Here is a 20,316-nt window from a genome sequence, read left to right on the forward strand (position 1 = left end):
TGCCACGAATCTCCCCGATGTCCCTTATATGGAGGCGAACCGTTGTGCGAAGCTATCACCATGGGCCTGCTCCAACTGTCGTTGCTCTGCGTCGTGTCATCGATAGGAGCCACAATCGTCTGATTCCTCGCTTTGACACTGTCCTCGTGAGGCCACGAAGCCGGCCATGCAGCTCGCTGCCACCGCGAAGCGTCGTGAAAGCCTACCCACGGCGGCCTCCTATGCTTCGGTCATTCGGGCCAATGTCGCCCCGCCGTCTCGACGCCGCTCCATCCGATTCACCGGCTCCATGAGCTTCGCTGTCATCCACTGATGTCGTAGCCATCGGCCCCTTCGTTGCGCTAGTCCCGAGCAAGATGCAACCATGAGCCCCTTGCTGTTACTCGATCAAGGCACCTCCTATCTCCGACGAGCTCTCGGATTGCCTCTCTCAACTATTGCGACGAGCTTCATGCTCGTGCCTCGCATGGAGGGAGTGGATGGCTGATGCAACGACACACCGAGGAGGTTAACGATGGCATGCATATCAGCAACGAGTTCGGCAGGAACGGCGACGTGACCGATGAGATTAACTTGGATTCGGTGACTTCATGTTTATGTTCTTGATGTTGCGATGGCCTTCGATGTCATTAAAACCACTTAACTCTTTGGCTGAGTCAACAGGCTGATTTATTGCCAAGTAGGACGAAACCATCATCAAAAGCAGTTAAAGAGGTAAATTACACTGGTTTGAATAGTTGAAGGAGGTGAGATATCTGATTTTGTGGTTTGGGGGAGGGCAAATAGACTCGAGCAATAGATGAGCGAGACAATATGGACATTTCCCTCCATTTTTTCCTAGCTCGCGACTCCTTTCTTTTCCGTTAATTATTATCTTTGTCTCTCTACCAAAGAAAAATCTTTGTATTCATTTTTCCAATAATTTTTTTAATTGGAATTTATGGATTCCATTAACCATGGTACATGTTAAGATCACCAACAACCGCATCAGTTACAAAATTTAGGAAAACGATCATGCCACACGTCGTCATCTCGCTCACCATGCATACCACCAGCAGCTAACACATGCGATGCATTGTTACATAATCTAGGGCAAAAACATACTCGACAAGAGACAAACGACATGTGGAGTAAGCTCTTAATTTCCCTAAACATTGTATCATCTAGAGCCGAATCATACTCATTGCTTCTAACTGCACACTGTAAAACTTGGCACGCAGTCTCAAAGACAACTCTTGCCATTCCCATAGATATAGATTCTCGCACTGCACAAAGGAGAGCTTCTGCTTCTACATGTGAAGCGTTCGCAATATATCGGATATGGCCTGCAACCGCTACTAGAATGTCACCAGAATTGTCCTGTGCGATGAAGCCCCATCAACCATGGTTCCAAGTGCTAACAAAAGCACCATCTAAATTAAACTTAATATATTATCCCTGCAGAGGATTCCATTCACAAGTTGGTTAGGAGCTCTTGTATTATACTTGCCAAAATAGTCTCAAATTCATGTTCTCTTCATTGTTACTATCTCAAAAGCATCAATAGATTCCTTTTTCCAATTCTAGTTCAACATAAAAACATAGATCTATCTTAGAAATTACCTAAAATATAATATTATTTAATTCCTCTCATGCTACTGGCTAAAACCTAAATTCTTGATGTGCCATTAGACCCCACATGTCAGTGACTGAAATAGACCTACGCGTCATAGACATACGATGGCATATCAGGATTTGTGAGTTTTAGCGGTGACATATAAGGAATTGCCCTTAAAATGTTTTGGTTAGAGAACCAAATGTGTCGGTGTATTAGGAACCAGGGGTCCCTGAGTCCCGAGACCGGGCCGGCCATCCGCCACATGTCACCATCCCGCGAGGTCCACCCTGCAGGATAAGAAGAAATTAAGTCTCGGGAGAAGGTGCTCGGGGCCGCAGCCTCTAGGTTCCCGAGCACCCCAGTTCCCCGATGATCTGCAGAGTCCAAGTACCGGGAAGGAAGTGCTCGGAAGGGTTCTCACTTACCCCCGAGTACTGCAGTCCCCCGATGATCCAAACAGCCAAGTGTTCGGGAGAGAGTGCTCGGGGCTGCGCGTGGCGGCCCCCGAGGACTCGGTTCTCCGAAGGTCCCACCGAAGTGCTCGGGAGAGAGTGCTCGGGGCTGCACGTGGCAGCCCCCGAGGACTCGGTTCCCCGAAGGTCTCACCAGAGTGCTCGGGAGAGAGTGCTCGGGGCTGCACCTGGCAGCCCCCGAGGACTCGGTTCCCCGAAGGTCTCACCAGAGTGCTCGGGAGAGAGTGCTCGGGGCTGCGCGTGGCGGCCCCCGAGGACTCGATTCCCCGAAGGTCACACCAGAGTGCTCGGGAGAGAGTGCTCGGGGCTGCGCGTGGCGGCCCCCGAGGACTCGGTTCCCCGAAGGTCACACCAGAGTGCTCGGGAGAGAGTGCTCGGGGCTGCACGTGGCGGCCCCCGAGGACTCGGTTCCCCGAAGGTCACACCAGAGTGCTCGGGAGAGAGTGCTCGGGGCTGCACGTGGCAGCCCCAGAGGACTCGGTTCCCCGAAGGTTCGCACAAGATCGTTCGACGACCCGAAGGGTCCCATCGTCGGGGTGTCAGCCAGTCAAAGGCCCAATGCCGCATTTAATAGGCACGCGCGGCCTGACATCCTGACATCCTGACATTCTCAGCTGCCCACGCCCCAGTGTCAGACCCTGCCATGCACTGGCAGGGGCGCGTGGGTCCATTAGATGCACGGGTCCCGTCCCGTTTCATCCGGGTGCCTCGGGATAACGTTGCCAGAATTGAAGCGCTCCGCCAGCCACCCTGCCCTGGCAGAAGAACAAGATAGGGTGGGCGCACCAGGCACCTCTGAGGCTGCCCGGTGGGCCCCCTTAATGGCGCCAGAGGGCATCCACAGTGGCGGGTGGTCGGATGCGCGCCGCATTTTTCCACCGCCCCTGTCACTTCGCCAAGACGGAATGATGACGCATTTCTCCGTGGCGCCTTGGCACTCGCACCCCCTCTTTCCCATTCAGGATATGTCGAGGTCGGCGCGCCTATAAAAGGAAAGGATGGAGAACACGTAAAAGAGGGTGAAAAAAAGGAAGAGGACGCAGACGCTCACAGAAAAAAGCCCGACAACGCACACGCTCGAACCAGCTCAAGCCAAGCTAGAACACGAGAGCCTCAAGCTCTCTGTAAACAGCTTACCCCTGTAACCAGATACATCCTTGAAGAATTCCCTTCAAGAAGAGATATAGCACTCACACAGGAGTAGGGTGTTACGCCTTGGTGCGGCCTGAACCTGTCTAAAACCCGGTGCACCCATCTTTCTTGCACTAGGACGATCCTCTCCCACCACCGGCCGCTGCATTTATTTCCGCTCCCATCTATTTCCCAGACAAGCTCGTTCAGGATCATCCCCCCGGTCGAATCTTTAAAAAGGGGTCTCTCGGGATCCCTGCGACAGGAGTTCATCCTCCGACAAAATGCTATACAAACTAGAATAGCTTTGACAAAATTGAAAGCTCCAAGAATGTGCGACCGAGGAAACTGCTATGTGACCAGATTTAAATTCGTCATTCGATCTAAAATTGCTAATTGGAGCATTTGTGTTCGCTAAGAAAATAATTGGAGGAGAAGCTAGAAAGGTTGCAAAGGCGATTAGGGCAATGGCTTTACTCATGGCAAACACCCCCGCCGCACTCCTTCCCTCACGCCCCAACCTTGGTTAGGTTGTATGGACATAGCTTTTTACTCGAGAGTAATCCTTCTATTCTTGTTTTGGCTTTCCTGATAGGTGAGAGCAACTCCTACGATATATTTTCTAGGACCTGGAATGATATATCTAAATTTAGCAAATATGTTAAGAATTTGCCATTTATTTATTTCTTTTTCTTTTCTTTTTTCTTTTAGAGCATGGCAAATAGTTATTTTTGTACAAAACAAATTCAACTTTAGGTGATGATGTAGCAACATATATTGCATCAATACATTAAAAAAAATTCGAGCCATTTCTTATTTAGAAGTAGACAACCTTTCATAATTAAAACAATACGATTTGATAACTTATTATGAACAAAATGTTTTCATGACATATGTTAACAACGATAAAAAAAAAATAGCTCAATTTATATTTAGGAAGACAAATTGTATAAGGTAAATTGCATGAAAGTAAATAGCTCATCAATAAAGTAAATAGCTGAAGAGATGACACTCGAAGTTTATCCCGTGGTTTCGGTGATTTGTCGATTAGCCCTAATCCACATTGAGTTGAGTTCAAGCTTCTAACCGTTTCTCTATCAAGCATCTAATTCTCACGCAGAGAAAGGGCTCACACCGAGCAACTTGATCTTAAACCGAAATAGAGCGATGAATTACTCACTACCTTGATTCACTAGAGTAGCACTTTGTCACTCTGGTAAGACGTGCTCAAAACCTCTCACAATCACCGATGTGACTCCTTCACAATCTTCTTTGAAGAGCTCAACAGCGCAATAACATCAAGCCATATGGGAGGTAGCAACCTACAAGAGTTACAAGTCGATGACGTGTGATTTAAGGATCACTAGTGCCTCAATGCTCAAACTCTTCAAAGTTATGCACTAAGCCAAGAGAGGGAGAGAATGAGAGAAATAACTCAAATGTATTGTGTTGAAGTGCTAGAGACCTCTCTTGAACCAGCCAAGCGACTATATATAGGTCACACTCTAAAATGTGATTATTTCTATTGATTTGACACCTCTGCGGCACTAGTGGTCAAATTGTAGGTCAACTGATGGTAAGACCATCGGCCGTTCAACGGCTATAAAGCCGTGATGATGACTTCTAACATAGCCTAGCAGTCAGACCGTCAACCCTCTTAGTCAGACCACGAGCAGTGAACATAGTACAAAACTCTCTGTTACCGAACGGTCAGATCAGCCATGCCCGACGGTTAGACCATCAGCTAGAGTAGAGGGTCTGAACCCCTATGTTCCTTGGTGGTCAAACCGGGCCGCACCATGGCCAGACTTGTATTGAGGTCCAAACACATCTCAAACATAGTTATACAACGACCAGATCGGCAAAGCCCTTTGGTCAGACCACGACACTTGAAACTTGAACAGAACAGACTTTGCTATATAGCGGTCATACCGACCGTTCCGGTGGTCAGATCGTCACAACTCAGAAACACTCCAAAAGTCGTCTTTCTTTGATTTCTCTCAAACTAAATTTCCCATTACAGATGAAATACAAGTTTGAGCAATTGTGTCACTATAGATATCTCAAGTAAACGCACATCAACCCCTCTTAATAGTACGACACTTTTCATATCAATCCGGTCAATTTTATTCTCTAATCTCCTTTGACCAGCAAAAAAAATATCGTACAATTATACCTTTTTCTTGAGCTAGCAATTTTCATATTTTTCACATATGTTTCTTCTAGCTTCGCAATACCTTTGTGACTAACCTTTTTATAACTCAAATAACCATGTTATTCCATAAATTTCTTATTGTCATTAATTACCAAACACGAATTAGGGCCCTAGATGCTTCACATATATCTAAGTATACTTATGTTTGTATCTACTATTTGTGGTGTTGATCGCGGGAGATGAAGTGGACAAGATACTAACAACTAGCAAGGCGCTCAAAAAAACATCCTCGATGTCGTTCAAGACTTCCAGTTCATTTGGTAGGGTTTCGAATTCTTTCAAAAACATTTCGGTTCTAGTTTATCCCTAGAAACATTTATTTGTGAATCAAAATCACTTTGTACAATCGTTATGCTAGTTGGATATATTCTGATTCTCGAGAGAGTATGTCGGTTGTAAATGAGAAGGAAGTGATTCAGAAACAGGAGAAACCACATTTTGCCTATTTCTTCCTCACAGTGTAAAAAAGAGAAATATTCTCCCGTTTCAGATTCGAATCACTTGACAAAATCATTGTTTGATAGGAGTTCCACTTATTACACTTGAATCCAAAAGTTCGAGAGCAGATGCCTTGCTTTTAGGAACAACTAGAATGAGAGTATACCAAGAATTCTTAGGGTTCCCTGGGGATTCTTGATTGGAGCTCAGCTAACCATACCCCAAAGTCGACCCGCTTGGCTCTAGTTCAGGTTTGGCGAGGTATCCAAATGGGCCCTTTAGATCGCACACACACAGGTGTTCATCCAACTACTCTAATACATGATTCGTATGACTTATGAGTAAAGATGGCCAACTAGACCGTGTCTACTTGACTGACCCGAGGCACGGTCTAGGCACGAGGGTAGAGGGACCATGCCTAGGACGACGCCTCGACATGGTGGGTCGGCACAGGCGCAACCTGCCCAGCCCTGCTTTGCTTGGCCGTTGTGATGCCCCGCCCCAGCCTCTTAGCCCCGCCGCTAGGCCACCCTGCCCCAGCCTTCTCGCCCGATCGCCCCGCCCCGTCGTTGTGTCGTCTCGCCCTCAGCCTCCTCGCCTCCTCGCCCGCCCGCCTGCGTTGCCGCCATGCTGCCTCGCCTTGGCCTCGTTGCTCCAACGTCGTGCCACCCTGCCTCGCCGCCCAGCCACAACGTTCCACCCCGCTTTGCTCCCGTGCCACCCTGCCGCTCGGCCACCCCGCCCTCGACCTTCTTGCCCTGTCGCCCGCCGCTGTGTCGCCCTGCCCTCAGCCTCCCTGCCTCGTCGCCCAGTCGCCCGCCCCACCGTCGTGCCGTCGTGCCACTCTGCCTCGCCGCTCGACCGCCACACCCACCCTGCTCTGCCCCTGTGCTGCCTCGTCGTGCTTACCGGACCGCCGGGTTGACCGTGCTGCAATAGTGTACAGGTCGACCTGGCCCAGCATGTGGCTGACAGGCCATGTCGTGGGCCAGCACGGCCCAACCCATTAACCTTACTGGGTTTGTCAGACCGTGTCGTAGCCATGCTGTACCTAGACAAGCCCGTACTGAACCGGGCTGACAGACCCATTTGGCCATCTCTGCTTGCGAGAGTAAAAAAGAAAACTATTTCTTCTTCACAGTGTAAAAAAGAGAAATATTTCTCCCATTTTAGATTCAAATCACTTGACAAAATCACTGTTGGATAGGAATTCCACTTATTACACTTCAATCCAACAGTTTTGGGATCCAAACGGGCCCTTCAGATCGCACACACGTAGGTGTTCATCCAACTACTCTAATACATGATTTGTATGACTTACGAGTAAAGATGGCCAGCACGGCACGGCTAGCCAGGCTGTGCCTAGGCCAACGCCTCGGTACGGTGGGCTGGCACGTCACGACCCGATTTAGACAGGTTGGTATGAGTACGACCTGCCTAGCCTTGCTCCATCCGGCCGCCGTGATGCCCCACCCCTAGCCTCCTTGCCCCACCGCCTGACCGTCCTGCCTCACTGTTCGGCCACCCCACCCCTGGCCTCCTCACCCTGCCACCCTACCCCCCTCCCCGCCTCGTCGTCTGGTCGCCCACCCCGTTGTTGTGCCGCCCGTCCCGTCGCCTAGCCACCCATCGCCGTGCTGCTGTGCCACCCTTCCTCGCTGCTCGGTCGCCACGCCTTGCCCCGCCTCACCGTGTTTGCCAGACCATCGAGTCGATTATGCTGCAACAGTATCCGAACCAATGTAACTCGACAGACTGACTGACAGGACATGCCGTAAACCAGTACGGCACAACCCATCTATAACATATATTAACCGGCCAAGAATCCTGGCCTCCTCAGCGCTTGAGCTACTGTAGCAAGCTGTTCATTGTTGTACGCGCCGCTCCGAGCCGTCGGATGAAAATGCCAGCGCCGATTGCTTGCATGTGTTCCCATCGACGCTTCCAGGCCAATGCTCCCATCGACGATTCCAAGGCAGGAAAACCAAAGACCGCCCCCCGGGGCTTCCACACTCTTCTCCTCAACCCCGCCCTCCTGTCCAGTGCCGGCACAGTCGGCAACCTTCTCCGCAGGCGGTCATCACGCGGACGCCGTCACTAGCCTGGCGAGGCCCTTCGTCGACCTCCGCCTCAGCCTCCACACCCCTCCCCGGTCCGCGGCTTCTTCCCGTGTGGATGCAGTCACCGACGTTGAAATCTTGGAGGCAAACCTTTGAAATTCGGACGCCCGTAGCTAGCTCGAAGAAAAGAGCCTGACGAAGCATAAAAGGTTAGCCTCCATTTCCCTCTCTGAATATCTTTAGTTAGAGGATGGCCAGCCACGATCTGCCATCAAAATGGGGTTCATATTGTTGTGCTCTTTTAGAAAAGGTTGGGGGATCTGAACCGCTTCTTGGGCAATCGTCTTTCGGGAAAGGGGGGCTATGTCTTGCTCATTGCTTGCTTTCCTACACTGAAAAGATATACCTGCCCAAAAAAAACACTGAAAAGATATCTGCAGTAGCTAACATGGATGCCAAACTGAAAAAATGGATCTTTCCATGGAGTGATAAAAGACTTTATATCCCTTTTGTTTTGGAATATTGATGTAGACACTGATCATTTCATCCTGCTAAAATAACCTTTGAAATGCCTCAATTTTGTGGAACTCTTTGATTATTAACATCAAGTTTGAGAGTTCCCTCTCAGAATTAATTACATTAGGGCATCTCAATAGATAACATTGTCCATATAACACATGTTATATAGTAATTTTTTCATGACATCAGGTCATCTATTATATGGATTGTAGTTTTTTTTTTAATCTGAAACAAAGAGGACACTATGATAAATTAAAGATAAATATTAATTAGTGGGTAATATATCTGCAGTAGTTAACATGGATGCCAAACTGAAAAAATGGATCTTTCCATGGAGTGATAAAAGACTTTATATCCCTTTTGTTTTGGAATATTGATCTAGGCACTGATCATTCCATCCTGCTAAAATCTGAAGACCTGATTAGTTGATGGCCAGTTATTTGGCAAGGCAAAACCTTTGAAATGCCTCAATTTTGTGGAACTCTTTGATTATTAACATCAAGTTTGATAGTTCCCTCTCAGAATTAATTATATTAGGGCATCTCAATAGATAATATTGTCCATATAACACATGTTATATAGTAGATTTTTCATGACATCAAGTCATCTATTATATGGATTATAGTTTTTTTTAATCTGAAACAAAGAGGACACTATGATAAATTAAAGATAAATATTAATTAGCGGGTAATATAATATAGTAGATAAGTTTACATTTCCCTCTCTGAGTCAAAATAGGAAAAAATCCAAAAGAAAGCTATGATTGATATAGAAGGAACCATACTATCTGCCTATGGAGGTTAGTGTCTTCAAGCATCTATATTGAATTTGATTTATTATACTATGATTTTCTGAATGGTACATCCATTGGTTAGTGTCATCTTGGAAGCCCTGCTTACAGATTTGCTTGCATATAATGTGATCTCTGGTTAGATTTGGGTTTCTTTTTTTATTGTTGGATCGAACTATTTATACACATATACAAGATGACACTTGCTTGATTATTAATATGGTTGTGTAAATCACATTTTTCTGGTGAAAAGTGCCATCAGTTTTAGCTTCAGCATATAATCAGAAGTTGCTTATGGCTTTGAAATATCAGGTCTGTAAGATAGTTGAAGGATAGCGTTACTCAAAGCGACTCAATGAGAAACAGATTACTGCTGTACTGAAAGTAACTTGCCAGCGCCCTCAAAAACGTGAGCTGGACATCTTACAGGTGACTGTTGATCATATTTTTTGTTGCAAGTTATTCGTCAGTGTTGTGATGCATATCTCATGAATTCAAGATTTGAACCATGCTGCAATTAAGCCCGTATAATGGTTTTTAGCTTTGAGTTTTAGAAGCCCTGCTTACACATTTGCTTGCATATAATGTGATCTATGGTTAGATTTGGGTTTCTTTTTTTATTGTTGGATTGAACTATTTATACACATATACAAGATGACAGTTGCTTGATTATTAATATCGTTGTGGAAATCATATTTTTCTGGTGAAAAGTGCCATCAGTTTTATTTTAGTAAAAGAGAACACTGAGGATTCATAGAAGGGCCCTTAATAGTCGATAGTTTGACTTGATGACATTTGAAAGTATTAATTGTAGAGTCACATGTGACATTGGAATAGAACATATCTGATTCTTATTACATTTATATGATATTGTTCAAAACTTATATAACATACATAGCATTCTTCTAAATAAATATATATCCCATTTATATCTACGTTTGTTGCATCTATTAGATAGTTGCAAATTACTTTTTTTTTCCCTCCATCCTGTTCTATGTTTTGTTTGCTGCTATATGAAATGCAAATCTATATTTCTTGCATCTATTAGTTAGCTGCCAACGTACTATATGTAAATACGTGTATTTAAGCATAACATACGAAGAGAACATGATTATTTTTGTAGTGTATGGATATATTTTGAGCTCATGTTACATAACATACGAAGAGAACATGATTATTTTTTAATGTATGGATATATTTTGAGCTCATATATATATATATATATATATATATATATATATATATATATATATATATATATATATATATATATATATATATATATATAGTTAGTTAGTTAGTTAGTTAGTTAGTTAGTTAAAATGCAAACCATATCTGTCTCCTCTCCTATGTCTTATTTACTGTTATATCAAATGTGAATCTATATTTCTTGCACCTATTAGTTAGTTACAAACATACTACATGTATGTACATATATATTAAGCATAACATATGAAGAGGACATAATTATTTTTTCTAATGTATATATATTATTACATTTTTCCTCTTATTCTCATATGTTTTCCTTGCTGTTATATAAAATGGAAAGCTGTGTTTATCACATGTATTAGTTGCAAAATGTCATATGTTGGTGAACCTCGAAGACAACGAAATCGACAGAAACGTTCTTTATCATTAAATTCAGACATACCATTTATTTATTCTTTAGGTATGCCAATAACACTTCATCTTCTCTCACATATTTCCTATTCCGGGGGAAGGGCGAAGTAGAAACCATCTTAACTTCTTTTAATATTGTTCACATATTCTATTAATTAACAACCAAATTAACATTACTACGACAGATACAGAGCCACCTACTCCGGGACAAGGTACAGCTTTTTCCCTTCCTTTTTTCCCCTCCCCTTCATCCTACACACAACCTTCACTAATAATAATTGATATATGCTACCATTTATTTCTACCGTACGTGTACAGGTTCAACCAACAACCAAACTAATATTGTTACAAGAAATACAGCGACGTGTATACCAAAACAAGGTAAATCATGTTGCCCTCTCCCCTCCTCTCATTAATAATGATTAACATAATATAGATATATGTTTGGGAAAAAAAAAAAGAAAAAGGTTTCTCACTTAAAAAAAAAAAAACGATTGACCATATGGTTCTTTTTTAGGAGACACAACATGGACGTATATACAACATCAAAAGAGACATCAAGATGCAGAAAGTTAGATCTATATCTTATCAAATTCTTATTTAAATATACATAAAAAAGATAATTAATTTTTTTTTTCTCTTTGGTATAGGAGATTATTTCTGCCCTATAGTGCCTCCATACATTGTTACTGAAAATCGTGCTAAAAGAAGACGTGTTAATCAATACAAAGCTGTAGCGCAGCAAGATCATCTTTATTTATGTTATATATAAATGCCACCCTGGAGTACATATATTCTATAGATCAAAATACTATATCTATAGCTTCAATATATTTCCAATTTGTCTATTTTTTTTACCCAATATGACTATTGTTTCTTTTTTTTTTTCATACTGATTTACAGCTTTAAGAATGGGTGATTCATCAATGTTATCATTAGAATCAAGCTTTGCGACACGCAAAGAATATATATCTTTCTTGAAAGGTAACCGAATTTCCCCCCTTTACATTATGATCACTTATTTATTTCTATTATTGTACACTATAAGTATAGGTTGCTAGCTACCTTCTTATGTAAATCAATATTCTGTTTTATCTATTATATTTCTATTTTTTTTATAGAAACATACAAAGATAAATCATATTATGGTGCACCTGACTATAAATGTAATAAATGTGGAGCTATTTTCTGGTATCAAGAACGTATTGTCTATCTCAGTTCATATACAGAAAAACGGATTGTTTATAACCTATGTTGTGATGATGGGAAAATATCCCTGCCGTCTTTTCAGTTTCGATCATTTTTACTTCAACAACTTATGAGATTTAATGGTGAGTTATAGGATTCAGTACCTTTTCTTTTTCTTTTTATGGAATGAGTTATAGATTGTGCATTCGGTATATTACTTTCTTCACATAGATATTAAACTGGCGCAGCGTAGCGCGCCAACCCGTCTAGTTTTATTGGGTTTATGATCTATGGAGCCGTGCCTAGACGAACCGTACCGACCGGTCGACAGACATTTGGCCATCTCTGCTTGCGAGGGCGTCCACGCAAAACGCCACCACAAAGCCCTACTTCCCCGCTCGCAAGTAAGCGAAGCCGCCTCCGAACAGATCTCCTCCGCCGCCGCCGCCGCCTCCCCGCGATCCCGACCATGGTTAGCTCCCCGTCCGCCTGCTCATCACCCTCCCAACATCCCTACCTCGTCTCTCCTCGTGCCGTCCCGTTTCCTAGGGTTTCGGCCGGGCCCCCGCCCGCCCGCGTTCCCCGCATAGGGTTTCGATCTCGCGCCGATTTACTCGCGGCTTAGCATTCTGACTTTGCTGTTGCTGTATGGGTGCAGGAGGGCGATAGTACCAACCTCGATGCGGCGATAGAGTCGCTCCTGAACGTCGAGAAACAGATGAGGCTGAGCGGCGATGTCGCCGGCACGCGGAAGGCCGTCATCGACATCGTCGAGCTCTGCTACAAGGCCGGCGCGTGGAAGACGCTTAACGACCAGATCGTGCTCCTCTCCAAGAGGAGGGGCCAACTTAAGCAGGTTCATTTCGCGAGAATTCACCACCCTTCTCATATGTGTTGTATTGGCTTATGTCTATTTGACCTTTCAGCTGCGGTTTAGCAATTTATTTGACTTGTACGAAACTAGGGTGGTGTTTAAACTTCAAAATTTCTGCAAAACATACGTGATTGAAGTAACTAAACAAATATGTGCACACTCTTAAATTTTGTTGCCATGCTCTTGGTGTTAACTATAGTTCTAAGTTTTAGCTATCGATCTGAACTTCAATTGATTTGGATGTTCAAAGAAGGTGGAACTGATATAGCAGCAGAATATGTTTCAACGACCAAAGTTACCTTTCAAATTATTTATGCTTGAAGGAAGTAGGTGTGAAATACAGTTTGCTCTTCTAGAAACTAGAAAATGTTTGCTGCATTTGTAAGGATTTGGAATAATAGGAAGACAAATCTTACCTTTTAACATTGTTACTCCTTGCAGCAACCATTGTTATTATTACATTTTCTCTTTAGATGAGATTAAAGTTAACAATACCGACTATTTCTCTTTGCACTCAACACGGTCCACCATTCTTCCACATCAAACATTAAGCATGCATACAATTTTCTTTTCCTAGTGTTAGTTTTGCTGTATATTTCTTAGTGTATACCATCCTTTCACTTTGTAGCCTGAATGCCCTTCTGCATGTTATCTGTACCGATGTTTAGCTGTAATGTTGATGCAAATCTCTCGAACTGGTTTTCATTTGGTTGTTTCTCAGGGTAAGTATCATCTGTAGCATCAGTGAAGAATTGCACTTATAGCAGTATGTGCGTTGATCCTATACATTGTTGAACAACCACAATGTTATTGTTTATCTGCAGCAAATTTTTTTGGTTTATCTGTCTTTATGCCCATGTATTCACTGGGTTAGTTGCTTGCACATGCTCCAACCATGTAACAATGGCTTAGCATTCATACCTCTGGAAATGTTTCGCCCATTATCAGAATGCTTTAGCTCATAACATTATATAGTTCCTTTGACTCAAAAGGGGAAAAAAAGTCTCATTATGGCACACACTAACAAAACAGTCACAATCTTGCTTCACTCAAACCAGTATCTTTCCTTTCAGATCTATCTGCCATCTTTATTTGTTTATGAATTGGTGAATATCTCTTAAGCAGGCCAAACTATATACAATTGGTATTATTTTATCTTCGCTTACTTTGCACTAATCCCAATGTCACTGTTCTTTATTGCAGGCCATTACTGCCATGGTTCAGAAAGCAATGGAGTACATTGATTTGACTCCAGACATGGACACACGCATTGAGCTAATTAAAACATTGAGCAGCGTCTCTGCTGGCAAAGTGAGAATCTTTTCTGCTTGATAATTTTTTACTGCTTTAAGATTCATCGACTTCATGTGTGTAATCTCACAGTTGTGCTACTGTAGATTTATGTTGAGATAGAGAGAGCAAGATTGATCAAAAGACTTGCAAAAATCAAAGAGGAGCAGGGACAGATTGATGAGGCTGCTGATTTGACGCAAGAAGTTGCTGTAAGTTTGCACTGCAGTAGAATTGAGGACATATAACTCACATCTGTAATAATGTTTTTGTCATTCTCTAGTGCTGTTTTGAACCATATATGACTTCATGGATTAACAAGCTGTTTCTCAGGTTGAAACATTTGGCTCCATGGCGAAGACAGAGAAAATCGCTTTCATTCTCGAGCAGGTATGCTGCCAATTGACAACAATAAAAACTTTTATTTTTTATGAAATGCCGATTCATGGAAACTTACTGTTATCATTATCATAGGTCCGGCTATGTCTGGATCGTCAAGATTATGTTCGAGCACAAATTTTATCCAGGAAAATCAGCACTAGAGTATTTGACGCAGATCCATCAAAGGAAAAAAAGAAACCGAAAGAAGGTGACAATATTGTTCAGGATGCTCCTGCTGAGATACCTTCCCTCCTAGAATTGAAGCGCATCTACTATGAACTGATGATTCGGTATGTGATGCTTCTGCTCAGTTAGATTAATATAGAGGCAATCCATAATTGCACAATTGGACTGCTATTTGATTACCATTGCTGCAAGCTGTATTACCTATGGAAATTCTCGTTCATTTCCTCTTTCTCCCCCATTAACTTTCCAATTTTTTTAATGTCAGAGTATGGTTAGTCCAGTAGCTCCTGAATGCCTTTTTTGTGGAGTGCATCATTTGTATGATTTAGATCCTGAAGGCTTTAGTGTCCCTGTTTGAATAGCTGCATCTCTCAAGCTCTTAATTACTAACATTATGGTTCACAATTACGTTTCATATTGGAGGCAATCATAATTCTTCATTGTCTATTCGCAGGTATTACTCGCATAACAATGATTACCTGGAAATCTGCCGTTGTTACAAGGCAATTTATGATATTCCATCAATAAAAGAGGATCCAGCAAAGTGGACACCGGTGATCTCTCTCTCTCTCTCTCTCACACACACACACACACACACACACACACACATGCCCCCCCCCCCCCCCAACACCCTTAATAATTATCTGACTGCCTGAATTCAATTGCAGGTTCTTAGGAAGATATGTTGGTACTTGGTGTTATCACCTCATGATCCAATGCAATCGAGCCTTCTCAACGCTACTCTAGAGGATAAAAACCTTTCCGAGATCCCAAATTTCAGGTGCAGTTGTGTCTTTCAGAATTGCAATCTCATAACCCTGGGTGGGCTTATCTAATCACTTAACTTTTCCTGTTGGGATGGAAAAAATAGATTACTGCTGAAGCAGCTGGTTACCATGGAGGTGATTCAGTGGACAAGTTTGTGGGAATTCTTCAAGGATGAATACGAAAATGAGAAGAATTATCTTGGAGGAGCTTTGGGTGCCAAAGCTGCAGAAGATTTGAAGCTGCGGATCATTGAACATGTATGGCTTACTTTCTGCTTGGTCTATATTTATTTTGTTATTTTGCCTTGTGCTGGTCCATTGAATCTCAATTCTTGCTGTGTTCAGAATATCTTGGTTGTCTCCAAGTACTATTCAAGGATTACACTCAAGAGGCTTGCGGATCTTCTTTGCCTGAGTTTGCAGGTTTGTATTTTCCCACATTGGCGTGACATTGTACCTTTTCTTGATGTAATTCATGAGATATCCGACTGGCCCTACACTAATATCTCTCAGGAGGCAGAGAAGCATCTTTCAGACATGGTGAACTCAAAATCTTTGATTGCGAAGATTGACAGGTCGATGGGAGTTGTAAGCTTCCGGACAGCTCAAGACAGCAACGGTATACTCAACTCATGGGCCACGAATCTTGAGAAGCTTCTTGACCTTGTTGAGAAGAGCTGCCACCAAATACACAAGGAGACCATGATCCACAAAGCTGTGTTGAAAGCTTAATGTGTAAACCATTTTGGCGTTGGCTGGTTTGCTTTAGGTTCCCTGCTGTGGTCAAATTTCACAAACTACAGGACACCTAGCAATACACTGCCCAAGCGTCACCTGTTTGCTTTGGAAATTCGTGCAGGCGTCATCGATCTTAAGAAGATACTACAGCAACAGAACGATGAATACTATTTATTGTTGGGGCATACTGTCCTCCAGTTTGCTTTACTCGTGTATCTCCCTGAACATTTTTTGAATTCTTAGATCTGCAATCAGATACCTGCTCTTGAAAACTAGATCCAGCTTCCCACTGAATCGTTGGCAGATGATCAGGTGCCTTTGTTAGTAAAGCGTATTTCATACTCTTAAGCATGCACGATTTAACAAACCGTCTTTCAAAATCAGTGCCATTTGGCAAAGCATTTTGCTTTGCTTGGTGCACACATCGATCTGTACATTAGAAACTGAACCGTACGAGTTGTAACGTTGAAACTGTCAACAGACGCTTAACTGAGATCACGTGAACTGAATCGGTGTTCTCATATGCGACTCCAATCATTCTCATTCGGTTTTACACCACTTTCAGGAAAAAAAAAAAAAAAGCATTGTCGTATAGGCTAGAGCCCAACATATCTGCAAAATTACAAAAGAACTTTTTTGGATGCTGCAAATTCACATGTTCAAACTCGTCAATCCAAAACGGGTGAGGTCTGTCAGGCTGCCCCTTTGGTTTATCTCACACATTCACATTAGCCTTGTGTTCACATTAGCATCAGCATGCTCTCTCTCTCTCTCTCTCTACATGCACAAGCGCACACACACACATGTGCACATATACATACATATACATATAATCGATCAATCAAAGTGCGTGTGATTAGATCGTCTGCTCCAGCTACAACGTGCTGTTTCGGCTTTCTCCAGCTGATTTATAGGGAGGGTAAACAGTGAACAACAAACTATACAGATGCAATTCTTCATGAAGCCAATTGATTACACATACTGGTGGGAGTTCAAAATAAAATGGAGGAAATAATCTGGTAGTACTACTACATACTACATGGGAACATTTGGACCACAAACTGCAAAATAATTATGATTGACCACAGATTGCAGAAAATTTATCACAGTCAAGGTGCAGGCGAACATTTGGACATGAATTGTCTACAGCTTAGCATCTCTAGTTCTTCAACATGACTGAATTGTATAGTTACAACATTTTGATTAACTATATGTCGTGGACTCGTGGTTCAATGGTCTCTAAGAACACATCGCTTTCTCTAGTGTTTCCTGCAGTTCTCCACTCTTGTATGCTTCTGCAAAATACACAGCAATGTAAGCATTAAGCCCAGCTGAAACACTGCGATAAAATCCGTACGTGAGTTGTTGTAGAAAACAAAATTAAATAACATATCTCATGTATGGATTCGGTTACTCAAGTATCTGAAAAATGACTATTGTGACAAAAATTTAAGGTACATGAATGTGTACAGGCAACTGCAGGGTGCGTGTGCAGTGTTTTCTACTTATATGCGATGATTGCCTTTGCATGGTAGATTTGTGTGCGTTTGCACATTTTCTCCTAGTCAAGCTCAGCAGTTCACATTTTACACCACTCACCTTAATTTCAGTACATAAACATCATTCATCCTTTTTAACACTAACTTTGCATGTTTTCTTTCCAACACCATCACATCCTGGGATGGAATAAACCTATAATATCAGCTCTACAGTCTAAAACAGTAAAGCAGGTAGTATTCGGAGGTCGTGCAAATACTAACGATACAATATTTTTGGATTGGAGATGGTAACAAATAATGAGTTAATGACCGATGGTGCGGGAATGGGATTTGTGCTCATCGATCAGTAATAGTTCAGCTGCTCTTATTTGACTCATATAGCTAGGAAGGAATTACAGATGGCTTGTCATCAATCAAATCGAGTTATGGGATGGGAAATGTTCTCCCTTGTGGAAAAACTTGAGGACAAGAACAGTCCCTGATTATCACAAAAGCTCAGACCATTCTAACATTTCTTGGTCTGCAGAGGGTGGTCTTATTTCTTGTATTTGGCACTGAGCCATAAAATATTTTCTTCAATGTGATGAACCCAGCTGGTTCATGTCTATGCCACTACCCCAACCTCTTTCAACTACAATAAACAACAGTGATAGCTGGCCTCCTATAGACAAAACAAATTGGAATACACACACAAGGATGCAGTAAATATGGATATAAATTGCATAAAGATTTAGTTCATATGACGTTTATGCAAATAGCAAACATAGTTATTTCTTTATTATTTAGAGGATGCCTTTACTGTGCACAAATACTGCAATTAAGAAAGAGAAGGAATGATTTATGCCAACGAGTTTCTCTAGACCAGCAAAGAGTTTTCAACTGAATTGAGATCGGGATAGGATGCGTGCGTGTGAACCAACCAGACACTACTCCCTAGTATGCCTTCAGCATGTGCAAACTATGATATGCTCGTAAATAGCAACACAGGTATGGAGCTTCCACTCATCAACTGAGAAATCTACCATCTTAGTGATAAACTCCCAAAATGTCTGATTAGGATTAGCACGTCCTGAATCCTGATGCCAGACGAATGCAAATTCTCCATAAAACCGCTCAGATCCCCCGTATCATGACAGGACGAGTTTAACAAAAGACTCGACTTTTGAGGCGCGTTGGTAGCTGCGGGATGGTGGGCGAGTGAGAAAGCATCTATACCAACGGTGATGTCGCATCCGCCGAAGAACTCGCCATCGATGTAAAGCTGCGGGAAGGTGGGCCAGCTGGAGTACTCCTTGAGCCCCTGCCGGAGCGCCTCGTTGGCGAGCACGTCGAGCGTCTCAAAGGGGGCATCCAGCGAACGGAGGATCTGCACCACGGTGTGGGAGAATCCGCACTGCGGAAAGTCCTTGGTCCCCTTCATGAACAGAACCACCTTGTGCGACTCCACCACCTTGTCCAGCGTCGCCCGCATCTCCGGGCCCAGCGCCAGGCACCGCACCGATCGACCGCGCGCCGACAGCTGAGCGGGCCGGCTGAGGCTGAGGCGACAAGTTGGAAGAGGAGCACGGGGGAGCAAGGCAACCCGCGGCCTCGCGGAGAGGGGGAGCGGGAGGGAGGCGCCGGCGAGAGCCCTGGCGGCCGGGGCGGAGGCGGCCATGGCGGTGGCGTCTCGAGAGCGGCGACGGATGGTACGGAGTCGTGGCCTCGTGGGTGTGGTGGAAATATTTTTTTTCCTTTTTTGTGGCCGTGGCGAAAGAGATATTTTTATTTTTTAAATTCAACGATTAAGTAAATTTCGCATAACTAATTAAAATAATCAAAACTATCATAAAACCACATTTTCTTTCTCATATCCCATAAAATCACACCTTTTTTGCATCAATTTATTTTAAAATTCTATTTTTTTTAACTATCACAAAACTACATTTCCCTCTACTATTTTACAAAACCGTACTTATTTTGCATCACTTTATCACAAAACTATGTTTCTATTATTATGATAAAATCTGATAAGATAAGCCAACGCGTCATACTTATAGGATTCAAACCTCACCGTTTGCTGACGTTGACAATTACATCATATCACAATTGCTTACCAAGTTGGTAGATCCTAATTGATCTTTATGCTCATTCTCTTAGAAGAAACCAATTTGACATGAGTTAAATTCCTAGACGTAAAAAATTGGTGTCATGAGAATTGGTATGATACTATTTAGCCGCCTAAATGGTGTTGATGGGAGTTGACATGGTACAATTTGTGCTGCTAAATGGTGACATGGCAACCCCTATCAACGCTGATTTTTCACGTTTAGAAATTCAACTCACGTCAAATAAGTTGGTTATAAGAGAAGGAGCACAAAGATCAGGTAGGATCTACTAATCTGGCAAGTAATTGTGATATGATGTAGTCGGTTACGGTATCAAATGATGAGGGGAAAAGCTTATAAGTATGATGTGTGGATCTGTCTTATCAGATCAGTTTACAATAATAGAAATATAGTTTTATGGTAAGATAAGGTAAAGTATGTGTGATTTTGTGAAATAAGAGGT

General features: G+C 42.9%; 2 protein-coding genes and 1 long non-coding RNA gene across 4 annotated transcripts; 2 read left to right on the forward strand and 1 right to left on the reverse strand.

The window, feature by feature from the left end:
• The first annotated feature begins 10,561 nt into the window (after nt 1-10,561).
• On the forward strand, nt 10,562-11,827 carry LOC133914994 (uncharacterized). Of its 2 annotated transcripts, XR_009909272.1 has the most exons (3): nt 10,562-11,224; nt 11,361-11,414; nt 11,747-11,827. It is a non-coding gene; the product is annotated as an uncharacterized LOC133914994 (long non-coding RNA). The 2 variants fall into 2 exon arrangements; XR_009909273.1 differs by lacking the exon at nt 11,361-11,414.
• A 510-nt stretch (nt 11,828-12,337) lies between these two features.
• Nucleotides 12,338-16,542, forward strand: LOC133914996 (26S proteasome non-ATPase regulatory subunit 12 homolog A-like). The gene is made up of 11 exons (XM_062357985.1): nt 12,338-12,503; nt 12,690-12,887; nt 14,109-14,216; nt 14,303-14,407; nt 14,529-14,585; nt 14,670-14,866; nt 15,217-15,316; nt 15,431-15,543; nt 15,634-15,787; nt 15,875-15,952; nt 16,043-16,542. Exons 1-11 carry the CDS (start codon nt 12,501-12,503, stop codon nt 16,259-16,261), a joined length of 1,332 nt encoding a protein of 443 aa, XP_062213969.1. The 5' UTR covers nt 12,338-12,500; the 3' UTR covers nt 16,262-16,542.
• Nucleotides 16,543-17,187: 645 nt separating this feature from the next.
• LOC133914997 (monothiol glutaredoxin-S7, chloroplastic-like) lies at nt 17,188-19,505 on the reverse strand. Its single transcript, XM_062357986.1, has 2 exons — nt 18,982-19,505; nt 17,188-17,562 (listed from the first exon to the last, which is right to left on the reverse strand). Exons 1-2 carry the CDS (start codon nt 19,421-19,423, stop codon nt 17,507-17,509), a joined length of 498 nt encoding a protein of 165 aa, XP_062213970.1. The 5' UTR covers nt 19,424-19,505; the 3' UTR covers nt 17,188-17,506.
• Between the last annotated feature and the right edge of the window lie 811 nt (nt 19,506-20,316).

Source organism: Phragmites australis, chromosome 4 (genome assembly GCF_958298935.1).
Source record: "Phragmites australis chromosome 4, lpPhrAust1.1, whole genome shotgun sequence".
Lineage (NCBI taxonomy): Eukaryota > Viridiplantae > Streptophyta > Magnoliopsida > Poales > Poaceae > Phragmites > Phragmites australis.